This window comes from Corvus hawaiiensis, chromosome 3 (genome assembly GCF_020740725.1).
Source record: "Corvus hawaiiensis isolate bCorHaw1 chromosome 3, bCorHaw1.pri.cur, whole genome shotgun sequence".
Lineage (NCBI taxonomy): Eukaryota > Metazoa > Chordata > Aves > Passeriformes > Corvidae > Corvus > Corvus hawaiiensis.
The window spans coordinates 56,464,254-56,481,957 of record NC_063215.1 but is presented as its reverse complement, the minus strand read 5'-3'; the positions used below and the strand labels follow the sequence as shown (position 1 = coordinate 56,481,957).

The 17,704-nt window shown below is 43.7% G+C and overlaps 1 protein-coding gene across 6 annotated transcripts in view; it reads right to left on the bottom strand.

Annotated features, from left to right (window-relative positions):
• The window catches only part of L3MBTL3 (L3MBTL histone methyl-lysine binding protein 3), a 76,841-nt gene extending 59,962 nt beyond the window's left edge, over positions 1 to 16,879 (bottom strand). The window contains exons 1-2 of one of the 6 annotated variants that reach the window (XM_048298324.1): positions 16,801 to 16,879; positions 6,885 to 6,996 (exon numbers count right to left, since the gene is read on the bottom strand). In XM_048298324.1, coding sequence (XP_048154281.1) covers positions 6,885 to 6,996; positions 16,801 to 16,877 — 189 coding nt within the window. In that variant the 5' untranslated portion in view covers positions 16,878 to 16,879. Of the gene's footprint in view, positions 1 to 6,884; positions 6,997 to 14,198; positions 14,296 to 14,703; positions 15,034 to 15,419; positions 15,528 to 16,710; positions 16,774 to 16,800 lie in introns of those variants that run through there. The other 5 variants (XM_048298328.1, XM_048298325.1, XM_048298326.1 and 2 more) reach the window with 5 other exon arrangements.
• Positions 16,880 to 17,704: the final 825 nt, after the last annotated feature.

The following is a 17,704-nucleotide window of genomic DNA, read 5'->3' as shown; positions in this document are numbered from 1 at the left end:
CAGAAGTAAATTGAGTAAATGCCCAATGCTCTTTATGCCTATGAAGCAGCTAAGTTTAAAGCAGCAGAATTCAACAGGAGTTTGTCAAGAAGACAGACACCTGGGACTTCAGTGATAGAAGCCAAAGAACTACACTCTGATCTCTGGCTAGCAAAAAGTTATCATTACTCTTGATGTTAATCACCATTTAGTCACAGTGGTTTCAGTGGGACTGCTCAGATAAATCAGAGCTTTTCTGGCATTTTACAGCTCCTCATCTTTTTAAAGTGAAGGAATTATCTGTCACCACTGAATTGTCCAACCACATCCTGCTACACACCAAACTATTTTTTTACATATTACTTAAGTTAAATAAGTTATTAAACACCTGACATTGTCCATTCAACCAGACCCCTCTTCCCTGTGTGTGTGATACACTCTTTACATGCACATATTATTTTTTTCCACAGAACCCCTGCCCCAGGCAAGGGCTGGATAGCATTCAGAAAAATGAGGCAGCTGTTGGTATTTTTATGTTCTTTCTTCAAGCAGTAAAGCCAGTCTTATTTACTCTACATGGTTTGAAAGCAGAATGACTGTTTATTTTCCTTTTTAAAAAACCCAAATGTACAACAAAGAGCATGTATCTAAAAAAGCTTTAGGCACTCTAGCAATTACTGTTACAATGCAGTGCAAAGTAACTCCTGAAACAAAATCTCTGTTCTCAGCCACTTAGAAAAGAAAAAAAACCTCTCTTGGTAGCTCTTCATCCTTCTGAGTACTCTCCTCCCAGCTTATTTTAAAGCAGTCAGTAAGCATGTGACCCCTTACACTTGCCTCATCACAAAATTTTGATTCTTTCAGGGATAGAGGATGTTGGGGAAATGTGTTCCTCCCCCTGACAATTCTGCTTCTTCAGTGATGAGAAAGGATCCTGCCTGCACACTGCTACTCTGCAAGTATGGCAAAAGACAAACTTAAGTAGGATCACAGGGTATCTAGAGCTCCCTAAACCATAGTCAGCAGAGATTAAATTCCTCACCACGACCAACAGGCAAGGCCAGACCCACTCTCATTGAAATGATCCTGTCAGCAAGAAAGTAGTCAAGCATTCCACCAATCTTGGATTGATTTTAAGATACTTCAATAACACTGCAATAGGCTAATCCTGAAGTAAAAAAGCAGAGAGAACAATTTGCATCTAAAAGGAAAGGGTTTTTTTCCAATCTGGGCAGGCACAAGCAGGAAAGAATTGCTATCAAATTATATCCTTCCAAAAATAAAAATAATAGGAGCATTCTCTCATCATTGCTGAACAGAAAGCTTAGGTACCATAGGAACCCAGAGTGCCATCAGAAAACACATACCTTTAGCAAGAGAGACTGACATTTCCCCATACCAATACCTCAGTCTTGTCTGCAGTAATGTTTATCTACTTTATTCTTAGACACTCCTCAGGCTCTTCCAACCCCCCCCCATTCCACTTCAAGTGCTCAAGAATTATCTTAGTATCAGAGGGCTTCCCACTGATTTCTCTACACTGCAAACTCAGTCTGCCTTATTATCTCCACTTGAGTACGAAATTGCAGCTAAACAGACTTTCTTAAGGTGACACATAAATCAGCAATAGAGCCAGAAGTCAAGGCCTGCCAAGATGATGCTTATTGATCCAGAAGTTGACTTACAAGGCAACCCTAGCTGTGAAATATTTTGGCCAGAATATTTCTAAATACAAAACACTAATATCTCATGGGAAGCCCAAGCTAGCAACAAATAAAAAATGGCTACCTGCCAAAAATTTGGTTCCAGTGAGTTGCTCAGCGCTGTGCAGGAAGGCTGTGGTAGGAGCAAGTGAGGTGCTGAGCATTCCTCTGTGGGATTTACCTGTAATAATCACAAAACTATTCCTTTTCCTTCCTGAAACCCTCTGCCTAGTTGTTCAGAAGTTTAACAGCATCTACAGCTAATGGCCCAGAGATTTTGTGGTAGAATACCACATGATCACTTAAGGGAAGACTACCATGACTATACATGAGGAAACCTGAATAAAGATCCAAACGCAAACCTAAACCCAGCATTTCTTGTCTTTGCAGTTTTAACAATTTTAATAGTGAAACTTCCTTTTTTGGTCTTATTTTTCTTACATAAGGTTGACTCATTTTATGACATTGCAAAGTTTTAACCAGAAATCTATAGCAATGAATCATAGCAAGAGCTAATTAATTACCTTACATTGCAACAGAATAAAGTTAATTTCATATGGAAAGGACCAGGCCACTAGACAGATCTGCTGGAGCTCACACATGGTCAGAGGAAAGTGCCTGTCTACCTTGCTGTCTGCTCCCTATGCTACTCCTCACCACATTCTCTGAATGGAATCCATCTTCTCTTTGGAGCAGCACCTTCCCAGCGCCGGCAGTGATTTAACCAGCTTCTGGAAGTTGATGTTTCCCAAAGACACCATTCTCATGGACTCTCCCTGCCTCTCCAGATTCAAAGTACAGCACATGCTGCCATGAGAGAACAGAAACAGCTTTGCACTGAAAAAGCACTACATTAAATTATTGTCTGAGACACTACCGATGTTTCTATAACAATGTGAGGAAAGAAGTTGTTCTTAAATCATGCATTATCACAGGCAAGCTTGAATGTAATTTCAGAACAGGCAGGTGGAAGGATGTACTTTACTGCCTCGTGTTGCTGCACCCCTGCATCCAGAAGCACAGCAATCCAAATCACTGTTATCCTCTTTACAGCACTGCTGGAAATACCAAACACCATTGGCCATTACTCCACCATTCAGTTCCACTACTCTAGTTGGCTTCCTACAGTATTTGCTGCCCAACTTTATTTACAGGTAAATTTCTTCATCATCAAATTTTAATTTTTTTCCTTTATGTTCAAACACATTTTGAAAGCTGGAAATAACGACCAAAATTCTGTCCACGCAGTATATAACTGCTCACTTTCCAAACACAGCACTAGAAAATGCATTAAGAAGTACTTCATAAACTTCTGTCACTGCAGTAGGAAGTGACTGTAAATTATTACAGCTTTTCCAATTTAATGAGTATATTTAAATCCTGAAGCCATGGTGTTACTGTGTGCACTCAGCATAGAGAGTTAAAAAAAAAAAAAAAAAAGGAGAAAAAAGAGAAGCATTTCACATTTACATTCACACCATGCAGAGTAACTGGTAAGCACTGATGTTTTTCAGATGAGCATACATTACTTTGCCTGCCACATGAAGGCATTCTGTAATTTGTAAACTATTTTAAATTCTACTGGAATTCAAGTTTTCTGTTTTATTTAAACATCTTGAAAGAACTAATATACAATGCTAAAATTTTTGTTCACAGTCTTCAGTGCATCATACTGTACAATTTTTAATTCTCCCTATTCCCTGTGTAATTTGAAATTCTAGCATTTTCCACAACTACTCACTACTTATCTGTCACACAGCATGCTCAAAGCAGCATTCAAGGAGTGTTAACTATTTTTGCTGAAAATTTTTAACAAAATCTGTATGAGAATGTATTTCCACAGACTTCTTGAACTACAAGTGACAAAACACTAACAATTAACAGTGCCCAAAGTCATAGGAAAAGAACATTCTCAGCATGTTACTGGTATAGAAACAGATACAGGAATAAGACACTGTGGCATGGCTGAGCTTGGTATCTGATTTGGCTCCCTTGTTTTGGTTAGACTGGGAAATGAGTGCTCCCTGGTGCAGCCCATCTCACTGAAGTCTGGTAGGCATGAAACTGCCTACAGGACTTCCTAACAAAAAGAAATAATCTAAGTATCTATTCCTGGTTTAGATGTTCTTCTGTATCATAAGAAAAATGTTCAAGAAACATTTTGCTCCACTTACAATAGTGTTTTACCAACTTTTAGTCATTCAGGAACTCATACTCACAAAAATGAAGTGGTTCTAAAAAGAATGGCTGCTCATATATATTTGCCTGGTAATCCCAGGCCAGATATTAATACAGCACATCAGAAAAGACATTTCTTAAAACATGCATATGTTAAAATAGGCATGAAACTTCATTATGCAAGTAGTAAAGACAAGCAAATGGTACATGCTTTATAGGACTATAAGGACTTCAAGTAGGTAACTCTCTAAAATGTCTGTATTTAAAAGCAGTATTTCAACATTTTGGCATAGGTTTAGCCTAATGTTAATATGCTCATACAATATAGTTTACCAAATCTGACTGTTCAAAGACAGCTTCCCCTAACATTTTGGGAAAAGACTTAATGTGAAAATTTAAGCAATACATTGTCAACAATGGATATTTAAACTACTGCTTATTATTTGTTCTAAAATGCCTCAGACACTCTAATCTATTAACAAGCTGTAAAAATAGAACATTTATATTTGAGTATCTTGCTATTACAGTGTTTTACCAGATTTTTCAAGTGCATTTCGATGCAAATACACAATAGTTTGATACCTTTAGTGGAACAAGTCTATTACAATTTTTGAAAGACACATGCAAGTTTACAATAAGTAACTGCTATGTAAGGTCATTTTCTTTAGGTTCAGGACACAATAGTAAAGTACTCTGTGATCAGGAGAGTTCAAGTAAATAATCTTAATTAACTCTATTCTGAGAATTCCACAAAGAGCATAACATATCTTCTATGATCACATTTACAGTTTCAAGTGATTAGTCACCTTTTTAACCATCAGTACTTAGAAGCAGTCCTGAAATATGAGTTGTTACAATTATCATAAAAGCTTAAATGTCCTTACTATTTTAACAGCTCAAGTTGTTTAGGTATCAGTGAAAACACCTAGTTTCTCACTGAATCTTGATGTTCCCGGGTACAGTCACCTCCTCAGGCTAATTTTGCATTGTTAGAAAATATTCTTCCTTCAGTCAGTCTTAAAATGCCTCCATTTTGATTTCATCCTTTCAACTCCTTGCTTTTGTATTAAAAAAATGCAAATTTTGTATTTAAAAAACAAGCAAACAGCCCTCCCCCACCCCCCTCCAAATAATAACCCAGAAAGGAGCTGCCTGGACAATACTCTGTATCTTTCACCATTCTGGGTAGACTACTATGGCACCTCTGAATGCACCTTCCCTAACCCTTGGACCAAAGAAAGAATCTCTGTCCAAAAATCAAATTTCTGTTTGTTTCCAAATTAAATAAATAAATAAACTAAGTAAAAGAGAAGCTTTAAAATGAAGCTCACGCTTTCCTGAAAAGGACATAGTTAAGAATCTTCTTACAAGATTTCTTGAAGCTACCCTGAGCTACTTCCCAGGCCCTTTTCCTCACTTTACATGGAAACTTTCCCATTCCTCTACTACTTAGTGACTCAAACTTTGCTTCAGTTTTGTTTGACCTAGGGTAACCACAACTGAAAAAAGCAGAAACCAGTGATTTATATGAGATTATGGTATTTTCCTGCACTGTTCCCTTTTGTATTGCTCAAACATTTCAATACTATGGTTCCCTTTAACACAATGTCGTGTATTAAAATAGAAAGAAATTGTAAAAGCCTGGACTTAAAAATACAGAAAATACTGGTACAGATATCAGGGATATGGAAGCTCATCATAGCCTTGGCTATCATCATCACCATGAGATGATGAAGTCTGGAAGCCTGAAAGAAGCCAGTGAAACAAACAGTGACTGGACTTCAGAAGAGGTGCCTGTTGGCTTGTTCAGAAATCTGCGTGGCAGGATCATACAGGAGACTCTTCTAAGAGGTAAATAGGCCCAGGAAATCTGTCTCTCTTCTCCAGGGCCTTCACACCAGGAGAATGAGGCATGTCAATGTGCAAGGAGTTAAGCAAATGTGGATGAAGGCCAACATGAATGAACTAGGAACTCCTGACTTAGTTCAAAAACGAAAAGGAGGCAAGCAGAACGTGGAACAGAAACTTTACAGACAAGGTATATAGTGATATTGCTGTAGTGTACAGTGATGGAAATTTATTGCACCGTTCTGCAATTTAAAAAAAAAAATCAAAGCAAGCCAAAAAACAAACAAACAACTTAAACACCAACAGCAAAACACATTCACAACATGTACCCTGAATTTCAAACATTTTTTGACTCTTTACTTCAACAACAGAAATCCTATCAAGCACCAAAAGATAAAAAAGTTGTTTTAAATGCCACACACTTTCTTGTGAGATTCCTTTCAAGAAACAAACTATGAGCAAACCACATTACTTTGAATGATATGAAAATATTGCCTTTAATCAACAGGAAATAGGTACAAGACAGTCTCTAATAACAAAATTGCAAGCACAGCAAAAGACACCTTCTCACAATACAGTAAAAAGCATGAGATAAATAAAAAGAAACTGAAAACAAAATAGAACAGTTACAATTTACTTCAGGAAGCTCAACTAGTGTGAAAAATGTAAGCAAAATTACTACTCCAATATAATTCAAACTTGTAAACCGTACCAAGCTCAGAAGCACTCACTTTATTCATCTTTCTAGGCACCCACATGACAAAGGCACAGCAAAAATAAACTATTTTTAGAAATAAAAAGAACTAAGAACGTAAGACTGTGAGAGCCAATGACAGTATGAAAATTCTTAGTGATACAGTAATATAATGCTCTAAGTGGACAGAATTTTCACACTTTTGAGATTTCTTTGGGATTTTGTGCATTTGATTAATTCTGTCTGTATAGTGAGGCAGTGCTAATTTATGCCTTCCTACGGGGATGATGGCTGTCTGTGCCAGTACCACAAACTGAATCAAGAAACTCCAGAGCTTAAACCTAACAGGCTACAGTCTCTTAACTCAGAACTGCAGATTCATGTTTTATTCATAAAGCAGATACCTACACACCAGCTTTTCAAATGCATTCTTTTGTCATTTAACATTTTATTTCACTTACTGGAAAAATTACTTATCTTACCTTTAGGTCACTTCCTGGCAAAGTACCTATGCCATCCTTCCAGTCCATTGCACTAAATACATCAAACTCCTGACCATTTCCACTAGAGGCAGATTCATTCATGATGCATGTACTAAAAAAAAAAAAAAAAAGTTATCTGAAAATTCCGTAAGTGGTTTAATGCTTATATCACCAGATATTTCTTCTAATGCATTTCACAGATTCATATCAAATGCTTCCCTCTGCACACTGGCAACATGGACAACTGATGACAAGGGTGATAATACACATGATGTAACAAAAGTAAGAGGAAATCTTTCTAAAGCTTTGAAAAAAATACCTGTTTCACACACTAGGAGGCAATGAGGTTGTACTAGAGAGAAAAGAAAAATTTCAAACTGCAAATAAATTGACATGAGGAAAACATTTCAAGTACACTTAAAAACATCTGTTCTGGGAAAGGCAAGACATGAGTGCATGCCCATAATAAATACATTAAGCACTGATTAACAGAACTGCATTTCCTTAATACTGGATATCATGCTGATATGAATGCTTTACCCAAGTTCAAATTAAAATTTCAAAATTAATTTGAAACTGCCAGTTTCCTGGTCTGACTCAGGACACTTGAATATTCTTTATCTGTTTTGAATTGCATTTATTAAAACTTATTTCCATGTAGAGAAACACATATACAGCAGAGAAACCTACTGCTTTGCACGACTTGACTTTACTGGATGCCTCTGTTTCAGAACAGTGAATGGAGAGAAGATATTATTTATCTCCAGAAACAGTGCATCTGGACATCCCCTTCTGTGGTAAAAAATTTGCACAAGCAACAGAAGTACACTGCACTTGCCTCTGACCCCGGCTTCAGCTCACCACTTGTCATTGGAACAAGCACACCTTCAGTTGCACTGAACTGCAAGTGTTTCTAGCAGACAGTTGTGAGCTCCACCAACATCTTCCTTCCCACTTCTCACAAACCCAGCAATCTTTAAATCTGTGGTCTGGCACCTAATTTACTATTTGTTCAATGTGGAATCTGACTTACTTTATTTCTGAAGAACTTCTGCACTATGCCAAGTAGCTGAAATAATTTGTGGCAAAATTAGCTGTCATTGTTTGTGAACTATTAGCAAAATCTCACCACTTTTGAAATTTGCAGTTTCCGAACTTTTTGAAATGTAAACTTTCTGAACTTTCAAACAAAACACTTTCTAAGCCTCACGCCCCATCTGGAGACTGCAAACTTTTGCTGCAAGTATCAGTATTTGAAATTCAAATAGATAGAGAGCTTCCTCAGAGCCTAACCTTGTTTTCTAAAATGTAATTTCTAACTTAAGTCCCACTCTAAATCCGCAAATACTCTCTGGAAATCTTGACTTTTCACAAAAAAACCCCCAAAACAAAACAAAAGGTGCTATTTGTTCACTCTGATAACAGAAAAAGACACAAACCAAGCAGAAGTAAACTCCGGTCAACTAGAAGCTTTTTATTGAAACTTCATGGAGAAAAAAATGCTTAGTTAACTTTGTTGCATGAAAACAATCAAATTTACATTGTATTCATCGGAAAAACAGTATCAATCAGTATAACATCACCACTACAGACAGATACTAGTTTGGTTTGGGGTACATAATGTGAACTCCCTTGCACTTTTCCTTGGTTTCCTCTTCTTTTCTAGCAGAAATCTTTTAAATCCTGAGCAACACCTTACTCCATGAGTACTTTCATTACACTACAGCAACTACACAGTATCAACAAGATAACAGGAGCTGGACCTCAGTCAGTTTCCACTGCTAAGAATGAAAGCTTCTGTATTCCCCTTCATTTCATATGGCAGGCAGGGTTCACAGAAAGCTCTTTAAGAAAACTTTACGTTTTTCACATGACAACTTTGAAGTAAGAAGAACCACATGATTCAATGCGTCTTCCCCACCTGTAGGTAATTCTCCATGAGAAAGTATTGAAAACCATAACAACAATGTACAAAAATTAATTTTAAAAAACGTCAATAAATCTAAACAAATTCAGTGCAAACTGAGAAATTCCCCAAAGCCATAGACCTCATCTTTTAAAATCACTCCCAGGCAAAATCCACCACCCTACCTCAGGGGAAGCTCCTGCAATACATCTTGAGATCTCTGCTTGATCTGAGTACCAAGTACCACTGCAAACCAGTTCAAGCAGGCTTGACCAAACTGAACTGCAGCACAGTGGCAGCAGCACAGACCTTCCCACAAGAACACAAGACCCAAGCTGCTAAGGAGTAGCTGAAAAATTGGATCTCTCAAGATACCCATGAAGTTTTAAGGACATGAAACATGCTGGTTCAAGCACATTGGTGGAACAAGCTCCCCAAGATTAGCCTGGCTGAGCAAGCACAAAGCTGTGTTCTGCATTAACTGAAGTCTCTAAGTAATCTTAAATTATCATCCTATTTGGAGGACACTTCACTCAACCCCCCTGTGGTTTATTATAGAAAACATGCTCCAATGATTTCTGCAGAAGGTATGACAGAAGTTGGGAAAAGACTTGGAAGGCTGTGGAAAAATGCTTCCTCTCAGCAGGCACTGTACCACAGAGCAAGGAGCATCGGACAGGACAGCTGCTCTATCAGATGCTGTCATCTCCCATAGTGCCACTCTCATTATAGACACAAAAATTACATGGGGGCTGGAAAACTGAAAGAGTCTAGCCTACCTAGGCAGGGAGTAAACCATGAAATGTAATTAAAAATTGGTAACAGAAATGATCAGGGCATACTTGCCTCAAGAAAACATACAAATTCTGATTTAAATGTACCCAAGAAACTTTCCTCAGGTAACAAACAGCAATAATGATACATTCTAAAGATGTCTAAACACATTTGTTATTGTTTTCCTTTTGAAATTAACTCGATGTCAAAGGCACAATCTTTTTACGTTTCACATTCTGCAGCCTTCAGAAGTGTTCTTGGTGGGGATGAAAAGGTCACAGGGCAATGCAGATAAAAATTAATTTACAAAAAGGAATTACTTTTAACAAAATACCTGTTTCCAGCTTTGCTAAGTTTGAACAGACAAAAGATAGGCCTTATCCCTCTACTAATGACAGTAAGAAAGGAGATACAGACCAGTAAAATTGTTACAGCAATGAGGTACTAAAAAAGGATGAAATCACTGCAATATTTACAACTAAATCTCAGAACAAAGAAAGCTAAAGAACATCTTATTCCACTCATTTTTTGTTTTTAAAGCTCTGATGTAATTCTTTGAACTAGTATAACTCCTTCTGTAATGATTTCATCTGCTATCATTTCTGCTGCTGCACTGCCAGAAAAGTAGTAAAAATACTAGATGAATAAGGGGCAATGCCTGTCAGTGAATGCCATCTGATGTGAAGGAAAGGACTTAATAGTAAGAACTTGGAGCAGTCATCTTCCAACCATATCTCCAAAATCTGCCTTCAGGGATGTAACTTTCTCAGTCTTCACAGCCATAAGAGAAGTGTGCTGCACATTAATATTTCAACATTAACTTTGTTTCAGACATACATAATAAAGTCATTATAATAAACAGATAAGATTAAGACACATCCCTTAGAAAAACCTTCGTTTTTACCAACTGGTTCAACAACAAATGAGTACCTCACAGAGAGGATACTGAGAATAACAGCACTAAAAATTAGTTTCATCTGTGAGAGACTGTCTAAAGATATAGCAGGACAGAATATGACAATTAGACTTACAAGTAGCTTTTGAAGTAATTATAGGGTTACGTACTGAATACATCAGAAAGTAGTAATAGGACTCTTTCTTCCAGTCAGTGCTTTAAAAAGACTACCTGACCCCTACCCAAATTTTTAAAATCTAAGATGCTAACTGTGAAATGCCTGTATGATTTCTAACCACTGGGATCAACTCAATACTGATCACTGGGCAGCAAAGAGAGATTTTGGCAGTAAAGCCACCAGACATCACTGCCAGACTAGCATAACATGTCTGCAGTAATTTTTCTTTTCTTCTTATGCATCCTTGTGTATTTTTATTTTTACTTTTGAGGATTTCTGTGATGACAAGACAGCCTAGCAGATTTGTCCCATACTGATCCTCTCCCCAGCTGACAGCTCCTATGAGGAGAAGCAAAACTGGGAACACACGTGCCAGGGGAGGTCACAGCGACTGACACCAAGAGTGAGTTCCAAGGGAAAAAGATCCCAAGAGAGACAATATCCTTTTGGAGCCAAGCCATGGTCCCTCTTCCCCACCGGACTGGGTGACATCAGCACTGATGGATGTTCAGAAACAAAGGCAACAGGTGAGGGGTTTTGTCCCAATATTGCATGCATTTATTTTGGACATGTCCAAGGCTGCCTGGCGTAGCACCCATGAGCTAAAAGGACACATTTTCCCTAATCCAGTAAATCAGGAAAACAATATGGATCTGAAGGGAACAACTCAGTGCACCAAAGCTGCAAATACACCAACTTCTAGACACCAGGGATAAGTGGATATTCAGCTTAGTTTTATTTAACATGTAAGAATGTGAATACTACCAGCACTGACTTGCTACACTCCCAAAGCCACATGAGGTGGAATTACCCCTCACAGTGTAAGCTCCCTGTATCTGACAACAGTAGTAAGTTTGACCTTCATGACAGCAAAAGCAAAGCCAATTGACTGTGAGCCCACTGGGGTGAGCCCTGCTTCTCTCTTCACAGTCCTCTCCTGGAGTTGTGCACACCCTACACTTGCCTCTTTCTCAACCCTCTTATTTTTGCACCAGACTCTTCACTTAAAGAAAAACAACCACAACAGGAACAGTACAGGAAATGGTAAAATTCTTTGATGCTACCACCACATTTTAATATGTGTTTTCTTCTTGTACCTGTTTAAAAGTTTAATTATTTTAATATTTCATTAAAAGAAGTATTTTCAGATACATATTTTCCTCAAAAATCTCATTCTTCATTGTTTAGAAACTACTTTACTAGTTCCGCCATGTTTCTATTCTCTGTGCTGAAAAGTTATTTGGGTAAATTTCACTATTTTACCTGTTGCTCAAGAAGTTTATTACAAGTGCGGTATTTTAAAAATGAGATATATAGCTTTTATATGTATTCACAAAGGGACATAGCTTAAAATTCTTAGCCACTCAGTGTTTGTAACAGCAGAAGGACCAAAGTTCCTATTGATGATGTCCCCTTAGCATTACTTACTCTTAGTTTATCTGTTGCTACTCTTCTGACTACTAGATTCCACAGGGTACTGTGTATGTTTGCTCCTGCTTCCCAATACTTTGGCTTTAAACTTTTTTCCCTCACAAGAAGAATCTGGCCACAGATGCACTACAAAATACTATGAAGCCTGGGTCTGCACCAGTGCTTAAAGGAGGTTCATGCTGTCCTCATCCAAGCCTGGTCTCTGTCAGCAAGGTAACACAGTTATTGCTGTACCATTGCTAGAGACTGGGTAACAATTACACACAGCCTTCATCTACTGCTTCGTTTTCAAATATCCACGAGAAACTATAACAACACTAGTTACCCAATACCAAAGCTATTCTGTCATCTAATGAAACTTACCACTGACAGCCTTTCCTTGTTTATAAACAGTCTGTACCTCACACCAGAAAAGTATTTCCTCTGCAAAACTTTTATGACTCCTTTGTTTCTGTTATTGTCTGTGCAGGCCTGAATGGAGCTTTAACCTACTCAGAAAGTAAGAGCTGCATGCAACAACTTCGAAATCCTATGTCTTAAATTCTCTTAATTGCTTGAACTAGGCACAGAAAATTTATTTGTACCTCCTTCCTTCCCCTATGCAGACACTGCCTGCACCGAATCTTCACACCTCCTATCACCTGACCTGTTTCAAATTGTTATTTCCTACCAGAAGTTAATTCAATATACATCTGAGCATCCCATTTGTCTGACTCATGCCCTCTTCTTCCTCATCTGCCAGTTATTACCAGCTTCCATAAACTCTGCTGTTCATAAACAATTAGCTCACCTTTTCTAGTTCCTAAATACACTCAGCAGGTTAGTGCATTTATAGCCTTTCCCTTCTCCCCCATTCATAAGGAGCTACTGGCATCTCCCATTGTGATAAGCGGTCCTACTACTGGAGCACTAACAAGCTATGACTATACACATGCTATCACTTTCTTCAGTATGCCTCATGCCAGCTCATCACTGATTCCTCATACCCATCACTCACAATCCACCATCCTCCTTACCAGTAGTATTAAAAAACAGATGAGAGTAAATTGAACAGCCCACAAAACCTCAACCACCTCTCTTCACAGAACAGGTGATTCCAAATAAAACTCAACAAGTCAGAGGAAAAGGAGTCATCACAAGTTATTGAAACTTTTAAAGTAATACTCTAAAAAAACTCAGTAAATTGAAGGTGAAATATACACCACAAAAGCAAACTAAACCAGAGTTTATTACAATTGCCCAACTGACAACAAACACCAACCAAGACGATTGCTTCAGCCACCTTCAATAGAGCACCAGTTCATGAGACCAACTGGACCACAACCGATGCTGCTGAAGTCTCACTGAGAAAAAGCTCCTACCCGGCACCACCCGGATTAAAGTGGAAAGCTCTGCTGCCTTCAGCCACTACTTTCAGGGAGTTTCTCTTACAGATGTTCATGGTATAGACTTGTAGGAACATGGTGACTTTCTTGGTAAAAAGCATCGGTTTCTGAACAGCTTTAAAATTTGCGCTAAGAAAAGTGTGTTACAATCCTGAGCACAGATTATTTCCTAAAATGATATAGACTGAACTTTTTATATCATATGAGCTTTATTTACGCTCACCACCTGATTTTTAGCACTGAGCATCCATTCATGAGTAGAAACAGCAGAAATGATCGGTCCAGTGCCACTCAACTATACGGAAGAAATTAAGAAAATAGAACAAAACTAAGAATGTAACTCCTGATGCCTTTCCCTGTAAAGCTTTCACACCAAGCTAAGCATAGGTAATTAAAAGACATGAAAGAGGCCGTGACCCTCACGCCCCGGGGGAGGCTGCCGCATCTCCAGGGGCCTCCTACCCATGCAGCGCTCCTCAAACCTAAAAACCCCGGGGGCTCGAGCCGCGCTCTCGAGTGGGACAAGTGACACGGCCGCAGGGCGCGCCCCCCGCCGCTCCCGCGCAGGCCGTGCCTCCCCGGCGGGGCGCGCCGGCCCCGGCAGCGCCCGCCCGGAGCCGCCCGGGCCGCTCCCGGCCCGCTGCCCCTGCGCCCGGCGCGGCGGAGCACGGAGGCGGCCGGAACGCTGCGGCGAGGCCCGGCGGGCGCGGCCGCCGCTCCCCGGCGCCGGCAGCCCGCGGCCTACCAGCAGAGGTCCCTCCTTGGCCAGTTTTGCGGCGTGTTTTTGCTGCACTTGAAACTTTCTGGAGAAAACCCGGGCTCAGGTCCGCGTCTTCCCCAGGCTCGGGCAGAACCACCGAGACAAAAGCGCCCGCCCGGCTCCTCGGGAGCAGCGCTCGGGGAAAGCGGTTCTCGAGTCTCTCCGTTTGCCTCCCGAATTTGCCTTTTTTTCCTTCGCCCCCGCCCCGGGCAATTAAACAGAGCGGGGGAAGAGTGCCCCCCTGCCCCGGCGAGGGGGCGGCGGTGGGGGCGAGCGCGGTGCGGGCGGGGGTGGGAGAGGAACTGGGTGTTAAGTGTTCCTGAGGAAGTTGCACAACGAAAGAGGGACTCTGCTTGTTTACTGGGTCCCTCGCTTTTTTATTTTTCTTCCCACCCCGCCCCCCCCCTTCGCCTCACCCCCCCCCGGGACCGGGATCCGGGAAAAGGAGATTGCCTCCGAGTGGAAAGGAAAAAAATTTTAAAAATTTTACCTTCGCCTCCCTCCTCCCCTCCCCCAGCGCGGAGGAGAAGGAGGAGGAGGAGGGGGGCGAGCTCCCTTTTTTTCTAGGGAGCTGCGGGGGCTCGCTCCTCGGCCGCTCGCAGCCGATCTCCGGGCATCCCTCGGCGGAGAAGTCACCCCTTCCCGCGGGAGGGGCCGGCACACGCCGCCTCCCCGGAGGGCTCGCCCCCGCCCGGCCCCGCAGCCGCCAGCGCCCGGCCCCGCGCTGCAACTTTTTCTCTCACGCTCTCTCGTGCGCTCGCTCCGACGGGGAGGGGGGAAAACCATGGGGGTGGGGAGCGGGCGCCGCTGCGGCCCCGACGCGGCGCCCCCCGCCCCGGGCGCTGCAGCCCCGGCAGCCTCTCCCAAGCCCCGGCCGGGGGCGGGCGGCCGCTCCGCGGGAGCGCCTTCCCGTCGGCCGCCGCTCCCTCCCCCCCCCCGAAAAAAAAAAAAAATCGCTTTCCGCCCCCCCCACCGAAAAAAACACCGCCCCACACGCGCTAGCGAGAACAAGTGTGCCTATATCCTGTTGTTATATGCACCGGCTGCGGAGACGGGGAGGGAGAGACGGGCGTGTGCGCGGGGAGCCGCTCCCCCACCCCGGCCGCACTTCAGGCGAGAGCGCGCAACTTAACAGAAAAGCCGCGTCCTATTCCCTGCCCCTGCCTCCCTCCCGCTCCCTGCCCCCGTCGTCGGCACAATACGCACTCACGTGTATGTGCGCTCACACACACCGCCGGCACCCCGGGGCCAGCCCCCGGCAGCCCCCCGAGGCCGGCCCGCGGAGCCGGCGGCGGTGACAGGCGCCGGCCCCCGCCGCCGCACGCAGCCCGAAGCGGGCAGGGGCCGTTCCCCCGCCGCCTCACATGTCTGCCGCAGCGAGCGCGGCGCACGCACCGCACAGAGGCAGGAACTGAGCACTCGAGCAAAAGACTTTTTTTTCCCGTCTCTTTAAAAAAAAAAAAATTGCTACAAGCTTGCCTTTTTTTTTTTTTTTTTGTATGTGTATGTGTGTGCAAACTTTCCCCAAAATGGCGGAAATTGGGAGATGATTATATTTTAAATATCTCTCTCACACAATCACACAAAGTGCAGGAGCGACGGAAAATACAAACTCTCCGCTGCGCGCTGGTAGAGGCCTTCGCACACGGCGACCCACGGCACATTCAACCGGTATATCCCGGCAGCCGCCACCTCTCGCCGCTTCCGACCAAAAAACCCGGGGCTTTTTCGCACCCCTCTCCGCTGCGCATTGCCCCCTCGCAGCCCGCACTTCTCCCCGTCCTTCAGCCTGTGCGAACAAAGAGCCGGGGCTGCGGAGGGGGGGCTCGGGTGGCAGCAAGCCCCCTCCCTCCGCTCCGCTCCCTCCCCGCCCGGCGCTCACACGCACACCCGTGCCCCCCCACCTTCCCCCCCGCCGCCCGGCCGCGGCACCCGCATCACATTGTTCCCAACAGCGCGGCGGTGCCCCGTAAGTGTCATTAAATGGAGCCAACTGACAAGCTCATTGGTGGGGCAAGTCTGCAAAATGTCTCTCCCCTTCCCTTCCCCCTCCCTTCGGAACCCACTACCCCCCCCCAAAAAAAGGGCCCCCCCAAACACATTTCCACAGCTCCCTCCCCCGTGTATATATATATGTACATACACATACGTGCGTGCTTGCCTGTGTATGTATATAAATATACAGCGCATATATATATACATGTACTCCCTTCATGTGTTTGGGAAGAGAAAAAGAAATACCAGGCACCTCTCTCTTTCTTTTGTTCCTCTTTCACACTCGTACACTTATGATTTAGTGGGATCCCCGGTGCCCCGGCCGCTCCCCAGCCACTTGCGAGTCACTTGCCCACTTTCCCCGGCATTAACTTCCATCCTTTCTGCTCGAGGTGGTCGGGGAGAAGCCCCCCTCCCCTTCCCCAGATACGTTTCGTAAGGGAAGGAGAGGAGGTGCGTCTCTCCCTTTATCTCTCGCGCTCTCTCTAACTTTCATCCTCACCTAGGGGGAAAATTAAAACCCGTCACCAGCCTTTGCCATCGCGGCTCCCTAAACGGCTTGCGGATCAGATCGGAACCCGCCGCTCCTTACCCCCCCAAATTCTCTCTTTCTCCGTCTCTCGAGTAGTCCTGACAAATATGGTCCAGGGCTGCGGGCACAGTGAGCATGCGCCCGCGGAGCCAGGGCTGGGGAAAGGGGAAACTGCCGCCGCCGCCGCCGCCGCCGCGGCTCCTCTTCCTCCGTCGCCTGCGCTGCCGCTGCGCCCCGGCCGCCCGCAGCCGGCACCCGGCAGCCGGCACCGGCGGCGGGCATCGCCCTCGCCAAAAACGCGGCCGCCGACAAGGGCTCTGGCGGAGGTGCATCCTCCCCCTGATTTACTGCCGACGCTGGAGGAATAATAAGGAGACTTGTGCAGCAGCCGCGCGCTATTTTGGGCGCTTTCAAAAATAACGCCTTGCACTTTTCGGGGAGGGGGAGGTCCGGTCCTCGGGGCTCCCGCCAGGTGCTGCTGAGGTTGGATGGTGGGCGCCGAGGGACCGGGGAGAGCCTGTCTGCGGCTCTTGGCCCCATCCTCTGCGCAGAACAGACCTGGGGCAGAGGCAGGACAGCTGGGCACCAGTAAGGAAAGTGCGGGTCCTGCGGGAGAGAGGCTGCTCTCCGCCGCGGCCGGCCAGGGGATCCCGGAGGAGATGGTCTGAAGCCGGACAGCGCGGAGCCAGGCTCCTCCTGCGCTCCCGAAATACGGGGTGCGTTCAGTATGGACACGTTCCTTGTGATGGGCCTCCTCTCGTTTACAACCTCGCCAGCTTACAAAATAAAACTAGTCTCAGATGTGCCACCTGCTTGAATACATCGGTGCCCTGTATTTCTAAAGACAAATGTCACCTTCATTTATTTTCTGTCCCTGGTTCAGAAAACAGTGAAAACTGAAGGCCCCTGTTATTTCAGGGGATTGCCCAGGGTGGACTTCACCTGCAAGGAGGTCTGTTAGCAA